General features: G+C 36.2%; 1 protein-coding gene across 1 annotated transcript in view; it reads right to left on the bottom strand.

The window, feature by feature from the left end:
• Positions 1 to 19,021, bottom strand: part of Cers6 (ceramide synthase 6) — a 281,399-nt gene that overhangs the window by 68,203 nt on the left and 194,175 nt on the right. Inside the window, exons 5-6 of the mRNA XM_076866208.2 lie at positions 11,593 to 11,643; positions 7,583 to 7,675 (exon numbers count right to left, since the gene is read on the bottom strand). Coding sequence (XP_076722323.1) covers positions 7,583 to 7,675; positions 11,593 to 11,643 — 144 coding nt within the window. The remainder of the gene's footprint in view (positions 1 to 7,582; positions 7,676 to 11,592; positions 11,644 to 19,021) is intronic.

The raw sequence follows: 19,021 nt of genomic DNA on the forward strand, positions 1-19,021 counted from the left end.
GTGACTAGAGTTGCGTTGCTTCATATTATTGCGTATCTCTTGCTTAATACGTGAGGGTTGGATTGTCACAACTGCAAATACATTCAATTTGTTGCCAGATGTCATTTTGGTTTAAGCACTTTACAGAAAACTAGTACCACACAGATACATGGTTAGAAAAAAGGAGAAGTATCTTAATACCTTTTGCTGTTATTGTTATTGTGCCGGGGATTCAACCAAGGGCCTTGTGCATGTGAGGCAAGCAGTCTACCAATTGAGCTATATTCTCAGCCCTTAACACCTCTTTTGAATAGTCATGAATATTCTTCTCTGATGCTGTACCAAAATTTGACAAGTCAGATATTCTCAAAGGTGAGTTTAGTGTGGAATCTAGAACCCTATCAATACACTTTACATTCTATTCCACTAAAATCCATTGGTCTGTCTTGTGCTTCAAGGTACTTTTTTCTCACATGTGATTTTTATCACATTGTGCACTAGTCACTTGGAAAATAATGGTTAACTGAGTTCATGATATATTTTGTCATACAATATTTTTTAAAAATCACATTTGCTAATAAAACTATGAATCTCAACAGAAACATTCAAGTATTGAGATACTCTCAAGCTCTCCCTGGTAGATACAAGTTTTTCAAACATATAATTTTTTCCTGAAAGTTTAAGATTTCTCTTGAAGAAATAGCTTGTCATTTGCTTTACTCAAATAACTAGATGAACTCACTTTGCACATATTCATGAAAATGCCTGCAATGAAAACAAGCTGGAATAGCGTAATTTGGTGGCCATTCTTTCAAGTAAGAATGGAATCCTATAAAAAACAGGGAGTCTGTTCAGCTCACAGTGCAAAGAAATAAGCTCATCAGGACTTTCCCAAGATGCCACTGGGCACTGTGATGCCATCACAAGTCCTTTGTGCCCACTTCCCATTCCATCACATGGTCACGTTTTAAACAGAGATTTAATACAACTAACACTTCCGAATCCTCCATCAAGAACATTCTCAAGTGAAACTGATGTTCTTTTCTTCCTGCAAATGTGTGGTGACGAAGAACATAAAGACTACTTGTACAACTTGGTGCTGCCAGCAGTCTCACTCACTGCTACCTTCACACACTCACTGCAGATCTTCACTCAATGAGCAAGGGGAATGCCATCTCGTGCTATAATGAAAATGCTATAATTGGTGACCTCCTGAAAAGGTCTCGATGATCTCCAAGGATTCAGAGGCCACACCTTGAGAAATGCTAATTTGAACAAATTAATTTCCAGACATGATTCTAGGAAATGATAATTAGCTATATTATTCATAATAGCTGCACCAGTCAGGATAAACTGGGTTAGGAGGGAATACCAAAGTCTTCAGAATCTTAGTTGTTTAAAATGACTGACTTACTCTGTGTGATCAAGGGTTGGGGGTGAAATGAAGAGAGGGTCTGCTTATTCAAGTCACCCAGGGACCCAGGACAATGAAGCAGCCTCTATGTCAAACTTAGTCACTGTACTGGAGAGAAAGTGAAACCCTAGAGGGTACCACACCAGCAATTAAATATTCTACCCAGAAGTGACGTAAATCAGCTGTGTTCACAGACTGCTAGTCAGATGGTTCCATTCAATCACAAAAAGGGGTGTGTTACAATCCTAGATGTGCTAGAGGGTGCAGAGCTGGCCACACCTGGTGGCTGCACAAATAACATGCACTGAGCACTCCCACAAGGTAGGTTATATTATATGAACTTCATTTTTTTGGATAAGCAAACTGAAACTACACTTTTTTGATTAGCACAGAGAGGTAAAGAAACTCACTCAAGGTCACACCAAATTAGGAGTGATACTGAGCTGAGCAGATAGGTGGATTCCAGAGTTCATGACTTTTTTATTTTTTGGTTCTAGGTATTGAATCCAAGGGTGCTTTACCACTAAGTGACAAGCCCAGCCCCTTACAGTCTCACTAAGTTTACCAGGCTGGGCTTGAACTTACCATCCTTCTGCCTCAGCCTCCCAAGTTGCTGGGATTACAGGCACGTGCCACCACACCTGGCCAGAGTCTATGATTTTAACCTCTAAACCATACTACCCATAACAATGTCTTCCCTAGCCTAGGACAAAATAAGAAAAATAAAACTTTAAATGATTACATTTAAAGAATTGTCCCTTATAAGATATCCTTCCTTCTTTTCTTTTGTTAAATATGTCCTTTCCTTTATGAATTAGTGGTGAGAAAGGGTAGATGCTTTTAACCATTTCCTTACTAAGTAAAGGACTGGCAACCTCAAATTAGTTCTTCATAAAAATTGTGTTAATTTTAATAGGTTAAAAATGAAAAAGAAAATCTGTGAGCACTAGTTTTAGTTTTGATTGTTTTACTATAGGCTTTGATTCAAATTTTGATCATTAATTGCCAGGTACTTCTCTAAGTTCTATTTGTCAAGCATTGTACTAGATAGTTTTATGTACATTATTTCATTTAAATCTACACCAGCTTGCATCCTTGTAAGAATATTAAAGAATGCATTTTCCTTTACCCTAAATATCTGAGCCATGGCCAGGTTCCAAAAGGCAGCTGAAGCACTCACAGTGGTACGCACTGGCTGTTGTCTATCAAAAGTAATCAGAGAGTAGACACAAATCTGTAAATAAGTTTCTTGCTAAACTTAATCATCATACCTCTCTGTCAGGAATCTTTGGCATGATGGGGGTGTGTTTTTCTCAGGTTAAAGAACAAGAAAGCAACAAGCTGACTTTGCCAACCAGGCCCTGGAACACTGCCAAGGATGCTTTCCTGAACATGAGCAGGACCCACTGGCCCAGGGCCCAGGCCTTGGAGCCAGAGAGCAGCTTCATTAAAGGGGACACAAGGTTTAGACATAAGCAAGCTGTTCTGAGCCTAACACAAGAATGCGTATTAGCTTTCCTCAGAAAATTTATATGTACAGGAGAAATGCTCATTGTGAGCAGATGTTACAGCACAGAATTTTAACAAAATAAAAGTTTTGAAAAAAGATGTTTCAAATATCATTGAACACCAAGAAAATATTGTACTAGAAAGATATATTTTTTTTTTAATAAAAGAAGAAAGAAAGGGTAGAAGAAAGGAATGGGGGAAGAAGAAAAAAGGAAAATTTTCTTTAAAAAGTTTACATATTTTGGTAGCATACCATATTTAATCATAAGCCTGGAAAGATTAATATATTCAGCCTCACTGACCAAATAAGTACCAGCTTTGGTAAAGAGCAAGAGACTGTGTGCTCTGTCAACAATGGTATGAAAGGTTCTTCCTTTATTTTTAACTCCCAGATTCTTTGTGGAAACATTTTTTTTCCCCAATGGTGAAAAAAGAAGAGTTGGTGAATAGGAAAGCAATTTCATAAAGATTTATGAAACCATTCAGTCAAAAATTTTGATTTCTAAACCTCATTTATATACTGATTCAAGAGTCTGAAGCATGCATCTGGATCCAGTGTTTATAAATCCTGATCCCTATTTGAATATAGCCATTCAAGCTTACTGCTTAGTAGGGGAGCCTAAGAAGCATTTTGATAACCCTTCTTTTAACAGTCTCATGAATAGCCTTCAGAAGTTAGTTTCCATAACATATCGCCAAAGAGTATCTTCAAACATCCCTATTTCATAATTAAGAAACAGGCTGTTTTTAGGAGGTGCAGTTAATAGTTCCAACGTAGAAGATGGAGAGTGTATCTGGCAGACAGAACACACCATAAATCGTCACTGATGGCTGGAACAGCAGGTTCTCCAGGTGGGAGTGTAATGAGGACAGAGTGACCAAGGACCCGTGGGGTCAGTCAGCAAGATATGACCGGAAACACAAGAACCACAGTGCTCTAATGCCAGATGGCAATATGGTAAAGGTCTTTCTTATCAAAACCTGTGCCAACTAATAAGCACATCTGATAGTGACCTCATTTCCATTTTGTGCAAGAAGTAAGAATAAGCCAGCTGTACCAGGAACATACAAAAATACTCTGACCAAGAGAAGAAGAGAAGGGTGCTAGACAGCTAAAACAAGCTACTAGAGCAGACTTAGGAAAAAAATATATGTGTATATGGTGTGTGTGTGTTTATATGCACATGTATATATACATATACATACATATATATACACATATACATACATATATATACACATATACATATATATATACACACACACACACATTGTATCAATATATACATAAAATTTGTAAACACTGACAACACACAGGCCTAGAATCAATTCTACAAACCTCACTGTAAAATTATCTTTTTTATAGGTGTTTTCTATATTTGTGTTAAATATGTGAAAAATCACACAAAATGATACACTTCAACCATTAAAAGTAATACTCCCATGGAAATTATTGAGATAATGGTCATTTGGCTTAAAGTAATGAAGCTTCCCTGAGTTCTGCTGGCTCACAGTTTTTGGAAGACAGGAACAGCTACTTTTGCTTTAATCAATCTCTTTGATTTTTTGTAGCATCCCTAATTCTCACCGAGCAAAGGGGAGTCAACAAAATGGTAATGAGTTATAAAAGTCTTACTACCTCTAACATGAAGAGCCTGGCAGGGAAAGGCAAGAATTGTATATGTGTCTAATCTAAGAGTGAATTCTAGGGCTTTGGTAAACTTGGATTCCAATTCATTCCCACATTACATGGTCTTGAGAAACTTACATAAACTCATCATGTATCGATTTTCTACCAGGCACATAGAAAATAGTTGGTGCTTGCCTTGCATGCACAAGGCCCTGGGTTCAATCCCGAACACCACACACACAAATAAATAAATTAAAGAAAATAGGAGTCTACGAGTTACAACTGAATAATGGTTTTATGGTTTTACCCATAAAACAAAGGAGATTTAGCTGGCATAGCATCACTGAAGGACGTTTAAATGTTTCCAGAAACTGGCCCAGAGTGTTTGGTGCAAAGAATATAGGGACCACAAATTGTAGGTGTCAATGAATCTTCTACCATGCCAAAGCTCATCTTGAAAGGGACCATCTGCTTTTTCTGAGAGTCAGATACCTGTACCATACTAAGGCCTTGCAGCCATAAAAGTCAGGAGAGGTAGCTTTTTTTCAGCCAAGAAAGCTACTGTGGCTGAGATGTAGAAGAGCCGGGGAAAAGAGACTCAGGCTCTAGACCATAGACTCCCAAGTGCTTGTCAGCTGCCACTCAGATACCATTTTGCAATTTAGCAGATTACTGGGCTAACCAAAATGATACATTACAGTATTATGCTCCATCATAACATACAATGCTGTTTGCAAAGGAACTGATGCATTTATTCCTGGACTTATTAATCCTACCATAAGCAGGTATTTTGATAGTCACAAGCGATACAAAGATAAGCATATTCTGCTTCCTATAGGCTGAATGTTTGTTTTCTCCCAAAGTCATATGTTGAAATCTTAATTCCTAAAATAATAGTATTTGGAGGTGGGGTCTTTTGGGAGGAGCCCTTATGGATGAATTAGTGACTTTAAAGAACATCTCAAATATGTCAAAATACATTCTATTGCTGTGTATAACTAAAAAGAACAAATAAAAATAAATAAATAAAATTAATAGAAAAAAAGAATGTCCCAGAAATTTGTTTTGCCCCTTTTACCATTTAAGGGCATAGTGAGAAGGTGCCATCTATGAGAAAGTGGAACTCTCACCAGATAATGAATCTGTTGGTGCTTTGATCCTGGACTTCTTACCTTCTAGAACTATGAAAAATAGATTTCTACTTTTTATATCAGAAATTTGTTTTTCTTTTGTAGTGCTGGGTGTCAAACCCAGAGCCTCGTGCTGGCTAGGCAAGTGTTCTAACAATGAATTACATCCCCAGCTGATTTCTGTTGCTTGTCAACTGTACAGCCTATGTATTTTGTTATAGCAGCTCAAATGAACTAAGACATTGCTCTTTACCCTCCAGGTCTACTGAAAGGAGAGAGGAAGGTCACCATACTGTCAAAATATAACACAATAAATGTAGTATACTCTTATCAACTAAATAAAAAAGGTAATCAAAAATCTTGAAACAGAATAAGGTATCCAAAAAAAGGCTAATTTTGGTTATATCTTGTTAGTGACAAAGAGGAAATAGGGTATACTCTAGCCATAGACAGAGTCTTATAAAAAACAAACAAACAAACAAACAAACAAATAAATAAAATAGGAGTCTATGAGTTTCAACTGAATAACGGTTTAACCCATAAAACAGAGGAGATGCACAAAGAAATTTAATATATTTGAACAACAGCAGCAACAAAAACAGAGATGCACAGGAAAAACTTAATGTGCCTAAACAATGGTGAGAAGATATTTGTAGCTAAATCCTATGTGTATGGAGAAATGGATGATAAGTGGGAGAGGTAGATTTGAGTCATACTGTTTATAATCTTGAATATTACCCCAAGTAGTTTGGGCTTTGTCTTGAAGGTTTAAGAAATATAACTCTGAGGCAGCAGGCAGATAAGATTGACAATTTTAGAACAAGGAGGCTATTATAATAGACTCTATAAATACAGAGAGGGCTCAAACTAAGTGTGTCAGTGATATTAAGGGAGTAGGAACAGAGGAGAACAAAGAAAACCTTCCCAGTTTCCATGACTGTCGGTTAGAAGGGCTATTTGGAGAGAGATTGTGTTTGCAGTTGGGAACATTTTGCATGTAAGGTTCAGTTTCCTGATTCATAAAATGAAGATAAATAAAAAATAACCAAACTGAAATAGGAGTTGTTGCAAGGATTAAGTAATATAATAGACAAAAAGAACATAATATTATTGTTTGTGAGCAGAGATGAGGAAGTGTGGACCCAAAGAAAATCTGATTAGAAGAGAAACATTTGGGAATTTCTGGCACATGGGTTATTGTTGGACATAATGGAAAATATAAGCTCAATAATCCTACAATTTGGGTCTAGAACCAAATTGGGGCATTAAAATGAAGGCAAGAAAAGTATGAAGGTCTGATCCAAGTGTGGGAATCTTGAGAAAACAGCTTTATGAAAAAAAAAGAACAGCAAACAGCCCAAAGCACAAATTCTGCCCAGAAGCTGGTAGGATGGGAGTTGGAGTGAGTGGATTTAACAGTCAGGTGGCCCTGGGTACTCTCAGCACAGGAGACTCTAGTGGAGAGAGGGTGAAACACCACCATTGTTCATTTAGGAATGTTGCATTTTTTAGGTATATTTTGATAACCCTTTTATTAGAGCATTAATTCTGCAGGCCTGGAAACACTGAAACTTTACTGTCTTCCAGGAGTCAAAAGGAATTTTCTTCTCATTTAAATTGGAAAACAGAGGGACTTGGGGATAAGACTGAGAGAAAATTACTGCCATCAGGATTCAATTGCTATATTTTTTCATAGGTAAGAGAACACTGCATTTTTTGGGGAAGAGTGAAGGGGCAATAGGAACGAAATACAAAACAGCACAAACAAACACAGAAACATTTTTGTAATAAAGCAGAGAGTACTGCTAACCTAGCACTGCCAGGAGAACAAAGGTGAATGCTTTTGAGACTCTACAGCCACCTGCCAAGGGCTATTCAAGATGCACGTCTACAAGCACTTTACAACATAACCACTCTTACCTTCCTTTTGATATCAGTGAACTGGGAAAACATTAAAGACCAATAAAATGACAGCTCCAAGATGTAATAGTAGTGAAGGTCAGTTGTGAGTGGCTGAGGATGAAAGAAAAAAGGAAAAGATTAATAGTTAATAAGGAACCCAATCTGTATGCCAAACATCTCAAACTCAGTGCTGAAAAGTAACAGGGTTCTATGCCTTATGAATGCAATTCCTGCTTATTCTCTTTGTGATAATGGAGCTTTTAAGGGTGCCTCTAATCCACAGTTCTCTGGCATTATTTTCATTTCATCTTAAAGCCCCAAAGCATTAATTAGCATGAATATTTGACATCAAATTCATTATTTAGTTTAATAATAGCATTTATGGTTCTTTCACATGAGTAACTGAAAATTACTTAGGCAATCTGAAAAAAAATATTCTAATGTATATGCAACAAACAAAAAAACAAACAAAACAAAAAACCCTATGGCTGCTGTCAGAGTACAAAGTACAGGAACCTCGAATAGTACAGAGGATAGAAACTGGATTATTATGTGGGTCACCGAGCCATAGTTTCAATTTCTGCATGAATCAGGAAGCTTTATTGTTACTAGGAAATGTTCAGTACATTTAAAATATCAAAAAGAATGATTCAAAAATATTTATTAAAAGATCAGAGGAATAGGAAGACTGCCAAGAGATACCAGACTAGGCAACCAGCCAGGAAATCTGAGATAGAAGCCCAGCTCCACAGAATTGTAGGTATAAAACTGGGCCTTACTTACTTGTAAAATGTGGAGCAAGGGGTGGTCTCTTATCTAATTGCCTCAGAGGTTCAGGAATCAGGAGGAGAGCTCAGAAAGACAATGAAGTCTAAATCCATAACATGATTTTCAAAAACATGTTGGTGAGCTGTTTTGAGTTGTTTTAATTGAGTTGTAATGAAATGTTTTCCATTATCAGAATGAATGAAAAACCTCTGAGTATCATCAGGCAAACATGTCCATACCCTGCATACAAAGTAATACTATACACAATCAGTGCAATTAAAGTTATGTGTTCTGTACCCTGATGATATATAACAAGTTGAATATCACAAGAAGCTGTCACTCATTTAATCAGCATCACTATGAATGGGCATCAAGAAAAGTGACTATCCCTCTCAAATTTTTGCAATAGAGTAGATGACAGGATAGGACACTTTCTAATCAGCAATCTTTAAAGGACAGTGAATGAGCATTACTATGGACCAAATGTTTGTCTCCCTAAAATTCATGGGAAAGCCTAATTTTTCACTGAAGCCTAATAACCAATGTGTTGGAATCTGGAGGTGGACCTTTGGGTGGTAATCAGGTCATGAGACTGGAGCCCTTATGTATATGAGTACTTCTTACGATATTCTGTTATGGCTGCCTCAACTGATTAAGACAAGCATCAAGGTTTTCTTCAGCTCAGCATCACCCTTGAGAGAAATTATTTGTCACTGAACTATCCTTTTATAAACTGAAGGCATTAGCAACGAAGGATGGATATTCAGGGCAGATGTTGGTAGCAATGCAGCCAAGAAAATAGGGCCCTGGAATTTGACCTTAGAGTCAAGGTCAAATTTCAGTTTTAATGAGATTCCCTTAACTCAGCACCATTACCTGGAAAAATGCCCTAGAAGGGTCATAAAGACAAGTTAGTTCATCTCCAGAAACTTCAGAAATAGAACATCACATTATAATTACCATTTCCATGGGTTGCTCTGCAACTGGCAAAGCTCACTCACATGTTAACTTTTTGATTCTTATGGAAGTTCTAAAGGATTGTATAGTTGGCAGAAAATAGCTTAATTAATTAACTGAGATTAAAAGGCCAAACCCAAGTCTCATAGCTAGTGAGTCTCCATGACCATTGCAGAGGGGCTTCTCATGCCCAACCTGTGTTCCTTATTACAAGCTATACAAGGGCCAGTTGAATGCAAATTTATATTATTTTAATCTTAAAATGTACACATATATAAAATTATTACATACAAAACAAATACACATGCTTATACAAAAGGAGCAGGTGTGTCCTTAATAAAACTGAAGTAGACCACTACTATTTCATCTAAATATATGTTTAATTACTTATGTAGTATGTATGCTAAAGATATAACAAATGTGCTTCATGAGCATGCTCAATTTTTGAAAATGCTCTGAAGGATTGACATTGACTCTGACCTGCAATCTACCATATATGTTTACAGAGACACAATTACAACACACAGCCCTATATTTGCATACATGGTATTTTTTGCTGCTTAATTTTTTTTACCATACACACAAAAAGCCTTTTTAAATTCATATATGGCATTTATCAAAGATTATCACTGTTCCCACAAGAGATCATGAATCTGCCCTTGATTTTGGGAGCTTTATACTGAATTAACCAGTGTTAAGAAATGATGCCTTATCAGAAGACAATCTTGACCTGAATTTGCACCTATGGAATCTTTCCTTTCATATTAATGATGTTTCCTATTCTTAAACATAGCTGTATCAACCAGACCCTCAGACTTTTATGCTGAATCTATAGTCTGTCCATTAAATAAATTGCAGCTACATTTTGGACCATAATCTTAGCAACTCATTTTCCCAGAAATGAGCTATTTGTCAGTTTCAGTCATCAATGTGAAAATTATTTTGGACTACAGTATAGTTAAGAAGAAGAGAAGGTATTACATTTCACACAGCATTTATCTCAATGTCCTTCATGTTACAGAATTTATCTCATAAACACAGTGCATTACAGTAGCTGCCATGCCAACATTCCAGTTCAAGATTTTAGGAGCCTTTAACATCCTTTTTATAAATGGAAATTTAGATATATATGGCTTGTGCTGCTCGGTGTACCTTTACAAGATACAAAGAAAACCTCAAATGACAATGTTCAAGGTAGATAGCAAAGCAGCAGTTGGGCCCTAGAGTAACAATTGTGTCAAATAAGTGATTGGCTCTAACACTGTTGTAGTCACTATCAGATGTCCCTGGAATGCTCTGCTCTCCCTAACTATGTCATGTTGCTTATTTACATTCTTTTCTAATCTGAATAAACTACTTGAAAGAGATGGAAGTGCAAATTGGAGTTCCATTTCAATGTGTTTTTAGCTTTGAACTTGCTTAAGGAGCATCCGATACTAGGCCCTAGCCCATGCTGTGAATCTGTGTGTAATAGAGAAGATGTGAAGCATGCTGGGCCACATTAACCCAAAGCATATCCCAAAGCCCAAATGCCTCTAAAGAGATAACTATAAAAGAACCCCAAACTCAGAAAATCAAAGTTGCTTAATATATCTCTTTATCTTGTCCCCAAAATACCTAGCTGCATTTGCTTCTCTTATATAACATATTCCCAAATGAACTAGAATTTTCTAGAAAAGTCCCTGCTTTGATGGTCAAATATTAATGATCTGGGATTGCAACAACACACACTGACATCACTGAATTCACACATAGATATAAAGGTGTGTTGGTGGGCAGGGATCTAAAGTGCTCCCTTTCTGGCATATGATTTAATCTCACTTTCAGTGACGTTTTCTTGAGTTGCAGGAATAACGATCCATGTGTAATGGTACAAGTTCGTTTTTCTGCACTGAAGGAAATGACACTTGATTTGTATATTCAGAAGCTACTTATAAGCTACAGAGTGAACTGAACTCAGTGTGCCTCTTCCAGCTCTCCCGCTTAAGGTGAAGGCAGGCCTTAGACTTCAGTCTTCCCTCAATAATGAGAAGCCCATTGGCTACAAACAGGAATTGACCACCCAGTGAACTGACTGCATCCTATTTAGCAAATAAAGACTTCCAAGTTTACTCCATCTGCTAAAGCAACTGGGCTTTGATTCTGAACTTCATTAAGAACACAAAAACTATTGTCCACACTAAGTCATGGCTAGCATCAATCATTAGGGGCACGGCTAAAACACAAGTGGCTGCCCAGCCATGCTTGAAACCATGAAACTGATGTGCAGAAGTTAGGGAAGGAAGACAGAAAGGCCTGCTTACCTGATAGGGGTAGTTGTACCAGCAGTGCCTTGTATTCCACAGCCAGGGGGTCTGAAAAAAAGGACAAAGAAATATGCTTTACATCTTTTACAACACTGATAAGAGATGTTTATGAGGGCTCTTGGGATTTCAATAATTTACTGGCATGAGAACTGTTACTTGTTAAAACAAGTAGGTAAAAGAGATTAAAGCAACTAGTAACCCACCATACCTTCTTTCTGATTCATCTTCTAAACTCAACTGGTAGTATTTCAGGTCATATCCGGCATGACATTTTGCCTCATGCTTTTTTATATTTTGCTGGTTACTAAGACATATCCCTGCAATGTAACCAGTCTCAACAGCAGAGCCTCCAGAGCCTCACCAGGACCAGTGGTAAATCACCCATCTCACTTATCAAAGAATACAAGTTTAATACGTTGTTGTATTTGTATAGTTGCATAGATAATATATACTGAGGAAAACACACAAGATAAACAAAAGGGCAAAAAAATTTAAATAATTCAAATTCTCATCACCATTACCATCTTGAAGTATTACCTATTTTTGGTCTTTTTTTGCCTCTATGTAACATAAACATAAATATAAATATAGATTTATTTTCAAATATACAGATATATGTTTTTGAAGCATGGGCAAAGCTCACCAGAATCTATTTTAAAGTATAAAACAAATATTAGTTATTGCTTTTTTCTCTGATAAAGTTATTTATCTCCACAATTAATTGAAAGCCCCTAAGGAAAATGAGGCACTAGGCACATGTTTATCCCCCAGCATCAATGCTCAAGTTGACAGATCAGCACTCATGTCCTGAATGCTAATGAGAAGGAACACAGAATTAAATGCAAGACCTAAAACAAACCTAACAGTATTTCTGAATGTATCAGTCCCAAATCCAGGGGCTGGATGTGCTTGCCCCCTAAAGATACAGCAGGAATCTCTTCCACTATGTCCATCCCTTCTAGTCACAGGCAAGAAAGCAGAGATCTGACTCCCAGAGACTCAGAAAAATCTATAATTCAGAGAGCTACCTCTCCTCTGCAAGCTTCTTGGCTGTTGGTTTTCTCTTAAAATCCCAGTATCTCCCTGAGCACATCAGATGTGCACCACTTAGACCACAAGCAGTGGACAGGTGTCTATGTCTCACTGGGTTCCTGCCACCTGAAGCAAGGGCAAAAGCCTGGACACTGTGAATCTGAGGGCCTACCAGGGCCTCAGGTCTTCTGGAAAGCTGTTTGCCAAATATTTGAATAAAAAAGTTATTTCACATATAATACATGTTCACATCTACCCTTTTCTCTGACAGTGCTAGATATTAATATGAGCTTCTAAATAAAAAATCAATTAAAAAATACAGGCACAAAGGATCTCATGTTATGCTCACCAAGCATTGTGAGATAGATGGAACAATTTATCTTTTCCAATTTACAGATGAGAAAATAAAAGTTCATGAGAAGGTGATTCTTCTTATCTGTTATAGAATCAGTATCCCTAGTCTAAATAAAAAAATACAGAATGTTCCAAAATCCAAAATTTAAATATTATTTTAAATCTGAAATCTAAAATACTTCTTGTCCCAGCTTTTTGGATTCAGGACATTAAACATTTAGTTTAACACTAGTGTATGAATCTATAGCATATAATGTTACACATTATATATAACTACTTTAATTTGAATTAATCCTATGAATTTCTTTCATCAGTTTTTCCATCGATAAAATTTTTCTACATTTAAAGTTTTTTCACAATCATTTCCACATTCATTTGATGTCAAAATCTATGTAGTCCATAATGCAAATGAAAGGATAATAATGTAATTAAGAACATAAAGAGCTAAAATATTCAGACACTACCAAAAAGCAATGATGACTAAAAACATGCTGAAATCCTCAATTTAAAAGGGCAGGTCTAAGGCTCAAATCTTCATCACGTTAGATTAGTCCCTGACTTCCCTAACAAGAATGCTACAACACAAGAAATAAAATAAAGAATTAACAAACTGGATGGATTCAATCTAAAAAGCTTCTTCTTGCAAAAGAAACAATGAGGTGAGAAAAGAGCCTACATTTTTGGAGCAAATTTTTGCCACATGCATGTCAGATAGAGCACTAATTTCCAGGATATATAAATAACTCAAAAAACTGAATACACACACACACACACACACACACACACACATACCAAAAAACAAAACAAAAACAAACAACAACAACAACAAAAAAAAAAAACAACCCAATCAATAAATGGGCTAAGGAGCTGAACAGGCATTTCTCAGAAAAATATATAAAATTGATCAACAAATATATAAAACAAAGGTTCAAGATCTCTAGTAATTAGAGAAATGCAAATCAAAACTACTCTTAAGATTTAATCTTACTCCTGTCAGAATGGCAATCATTAAGAATACAAACAACAATTAGTGTTGGCGAGGATGTGGGGGAAAAGGTATACTCATACATTGCTGGTAGAACTGCAAATTGGTACAACCACTCTGGAAAGCAGTATGGGGATTCTTTAGACAACTTGGAATGTAACCATCATTTGATCCAGTTATCCCACTCCTTGGTCTATACCCAAAAGGACTTAAAATCATCATACTATAGTAATGCAGCATGAATGTTTATATCAGCTCAATTCACAATAGCTAAACTGTGGAAGCAACCTAGATGCCCTTAAATAGATGAATGGAGAAAGAAACTGTGGTGTATATACACAATAGAATATTACTCAGCATTAGAGGAGAAAAAAATTATGGTATTTGCAGGTAAATGCATAAAATTGGAGAATATCATGTTAAATGAAGTAAGCCAATCCCCCCAACCAAAGGTTGAATGTTCTCTTTGATAAATAGATGCTGATCTATGATGGGGGTAGGGCTAGACATGGGAAAAATGGAGGAACGTTGATTGGGCCAAGGGGAGGGAGAGAAGGGGAGGGAGGATGGGGGCAAGGAAGATGGTGGAATGAGATGGACATCATTACCCTAGGTACATGTATGACCCACATATGGTGCAATGCTACATTGTATACAATCAGAGAAAGGAAAAGTTGTGCTGCAATTCTGTACAATGAATCAAAAGGCATTCTGTTGTCATATATACCTAATTAAAATAAATAAATTAATTTTAAAAACCCTTCATCAGGGCTTTAAAGCTACACAGTTAATGGAAGAAAAAAATACTTAAAACTTAAATGCAGTAAAATTTAAATGTCCATTATTAACCAAAGAGTTATTTATAGTTCTCCCAAACAAGAAATACAATCTCTATATTAGAAGTCCTTAAAATTTGTGGTGTTGGGGTGTAGCTCAGTGGTCCAACAAATAAATAGATAGATAGATAGATAGATAAATGGCAATAATGAGTTTCTGACACTGAAAGGAAATTCTCATATTATTATGTATGAGTATGACTACATTATAAGAAAAATGCATGAGGTGCAACAGTAAAGAAGACTACATAAAATTATTATCAAATCATTTTCTTTAGAAAATGTATAATTTTGTTTTGTCTATTTTTCGAAAGTGGAAGAGGTGCCTCTCAAAGCCATATATGTTACCTTCTCTTAGAAATGGAAAATAAAAAGAAGCAAGCTGGTTAAGGAAAAGTATTCCATTTTAAACTGCTTCTTGTCAGTAAGAATATTAAAGCCATTAAATAATACATAATAAAGTATAATATAAATATTTTATTCAACCAAAAAAAAAGCAGTTCTGTCTGCATAAAAAAGTACATGTCAAGAAAAAATGTTTAACATTGCTAGAAATCAAGGAAATGCAAATCAAAACTACATTGAATTTTCATCTCTCTCCAGCCAGAATAGGGGTATGGGGGCAGGAAAGAATAAAAAACACAAATAACAATAATGCTGGTGAGGATGTGGAAAAAAAGGTACACTCATATGTTGTTGGTGGGACCATGAATTAGTACAACCACTCTGGAAAGCAGTATGGAGATTCCTCAAAAGATGACCAGCTATCTCACTCCTTGGTATTTATCTAAAAGAAAAATCAGCATAATATTGTGAGACAGTCACATCAATGTTTGTATCAATGTCATTTACAATATCAAGTTACAGAACCAGCCCAGTGCCTGCTGACAAAATAAAGAAAATGTGGTACTTTCTTTTTTTAAACCCAATGTAGTTGTACTGAACCATAAAGAAGAACAAAATTATGGTCTTTGCTGGTAAATGGATGCAACTGGATAATATCAGGCTAAGTGAAATAAGCCACACTCAGAAAGTCAAGGGTTGAATTTTTTTTCCCTCTGGAAGCCAGAGCAAAGTAAGGGGAGAAAGGGTGGGGGACAGATCTCACAAAAAGAGAGGGAGATCAGTAGAGCAGAGGAAGGGGATTGATGGGGAGAGAGGAGAGACAGGAAAAGGTAGGAACTACAAATTGACAAAATTATGTACATATAAGAATATACCACCATGAACTTCACTTTTATGTACATCTATAAAGCACCAGTTTTTTTTTAAAAAAAACAATAAATAAGTAGAAGAAAGACGAGCATAGTAGAGGAAAGGGAACAGTGGGACAGAGAAGGGAGGGAGGGAAAGAAGCACTAGGGGTTGAAGTGGAACAAATTCTATTCCATGTGTGTTTGTTATATCAAAATGAGCCACACTAATATGTATACTATAAAGCACTAATACAAACATGTTTAAAAACTGCATGGCAATTCAAGCACCTTTTACAGAAACAGATTGCCTTTTTTTTTTTTTTTTCCCGCATGGCATTACAATGGCAGGGAATATTACAAAGGTTGAAAAATCTAAGAACTCAATGATTCTCAAATTTTGTTTTCCGGTAGCTTATGAGATACATTTCCCTCTGCATACTCTGCACATCTGCACATACAACAAGTAATGTTGTAAAGTACTTTACAGATTTAGGGCAATTTACACATATCATCTCATTTCTCACAACTTGTGACCATTCAAGTTCACAAGTTACATAGCACACAAGGTACGCAGGACAGTTTGGTCAATTCCATTTTACCTTTCCTCCCTTTTCCAGTACCTTCTCCCTCCCCCCTCAATGCCCTTCTGCTTCACTGATCTCTCTGCTATTTTCATGAGACCCCCATTTTATTTTATTTTTTGTGTGTAAGTATGTGTGTGTGTGTGTGTAATAATAATAGCCTGCATTCTAATATATACATCAAGGAAATATTATTGATTATTTTATAGGAAAACAATCTCAGAGAGGTACATAAAATTGGAAGTACAATAAATTGGAAGTTACCCACCTGGTAGATGGATACGGTGGGATTTAAATGCAGACTAGCTACACTCTTGCACTAAGTTGGTAATGAAAGAAAAACATCATGGGCATTTGAAATATGCCCCATTTTTTAGGTAATTAGTTATTACTAAAAACATAGAGTGCTAGGCTTAGAAAGGATATTCAAATCTGGTTTAATCCACAGAACAACCCATATGTCCAGATGGGTGAAGAGTTCTATGCTGTCAAACACTAACAAGACCTCTCAGACTTACCTCTTGCATTTTATTTATTTATTTATCTATTTATTTTTTTAGTGGGTAGGGGGGTCAAGAGAAATTGCATCCAAAATTTTTCCCCATCTGGACTGAATGTGTTCCCCTCAAATTTATATGCTGAAGCCCTACCCTCCAACATAACCATATTTGAAGTTGGTGGAACCTTTAAAAGGTAATAAAGATTAAATAAGGTTGTAATGGTGGGCCCCTAAACTGAAGGGTTAGTGGCCTCATAGGAAGAGATTTTTCTCTGTCTCCATGCACATGCACAGGAAAAACCATGTGGAAACTGCAGTGAGAAGGCAGCTATCACATGCCATGAAGAGGCACCCTCTCTAGACCCTGATCCCTGCTGGAACTTGATGTGGAACTTCTAGTCTCCAGAATGATGAGAAATCAATTTCTGCTATTTAAGGCAGCTAGTCAGAGGTATTTTGCTATGGCAGCCTGAACTGACTAGCACAGCATTATGATTCCTTAAAATGGTACTTAGCAGCTATTAAATTATACATCAACTAATTTCAAATTAAGACTATAAAACATCTGAATAGGACTAAGGCGATATCATAGCAGATGAGAAATCACCTCTAAACCAATTTAAACCACAATGTACAATGGGATTTTTTCATTATATTATGTACATCTGCTCCTAGACACATCACTTGAGACACAGCTCAGTAGCAAGCTCATCTGTCAATAATGCTGAGCCCCAGGGGAGTCATCTGTGGCTCTTTTACCTTGAGCAAACCTAAAGCCAGCACCAGGATGGAGGCCAGAGTACTGTTGGAGGTCACCTTGGAGTTTTCACTTGTATTTAGACAATACATACAAGTCTTGAGTGCTATTTATTCTATGATTGTGCTTAAGGGAAGAGTAGAGAAGTCTCTTTAAATGTCTGTAAATCTGCTCTTTTACCAGGTTTCCTTTTGTATCAGCTGTACTGCAGAGATTTCATTATGAACAGAACTCATAAAAATAGATCAGGTGTGATCATTTTATTTTGCCATCTGGAATAATTATGCCAGTGCATGCCTACAGAGAGAATAGATTTCGAAGCAAAGATGAGAGAAAAGGATATGCATCTAACCAGGCAAGTGTTAAATGGTTAAAAAGAAATATAAATGCACACACATACACATATATACATTCTCCCCCAACAAGAATCAGTAGGCACCTGCAGTTGAATGACTAGCTTCTGTGAATTAATAACTATTTTGATTAAACCAAAAAACATGAATAATAGAAAGCATTACAGGCATTTTGTTTCTTTATCAAAGACGTGAAGGGTGTGTGGGTCTTTACCCAAAGTCAGCATCTTAGAGGTAAAATTTCATTTTTCACTATTTCCATCAAAATCTCTTCCTGGCTTTCACAAAGGCCAAATGACACAACTAACAGTCAAGGAAAAGAGTCTAAGAGACATGCTATCCTCTACATAGTTTAAGTCCCAAGTATATGAATGCTTGGATTATATGTGAAAACACAGAAAGGAAGCTTCCTGAATCACATTAATATCTATGTTTATAATATTATGGAAACACTGCAAATCCTCTTAGAAAACTATTTTACTAATAAAACTACTTGAAAACACCTGATTGAGTTATATTTAAAACTTTAGACCTTGTACTTGTATTTGGGATTTATTATAAGATACAGATATGAAAAAATAATACTTCTGTCTCTGTAATAAATTTATCCAGGAAATGTCAGTTTGTCCACCCTGAGCCTAGCATATAAGCTCCATGTGATAGTTGGAAATCACTGAACCATTGGCAATCCTTTTAGGAAACTTTTGGCTTTGTTAATTTAAATGAATATACACCAAATCAATTTGGGAAGCTAATCTATAGTTTTAATTTAATACACATTTTAAAATAATGCAGGATACAAAGATATATTTCATGTTTTGTGAATTTAAAAT

The sequence above is a fragment of the Callospermophilus lateralis genome, chromosome 9 (assembly GCF_048772815.1).
Source record: "Callospermophilus lateralis isolate mCalLat2 chromosome 9, mCalLat2.hap1, whole genome shotgun sequence".
Taxonomy (NCBI): domain Eukaryota; kingdom Metazoa; phylum Chordata; class Mammalia; order Rodentia; family Sciuridae; genus Callospermophilus; species Callospermophilus lateralis.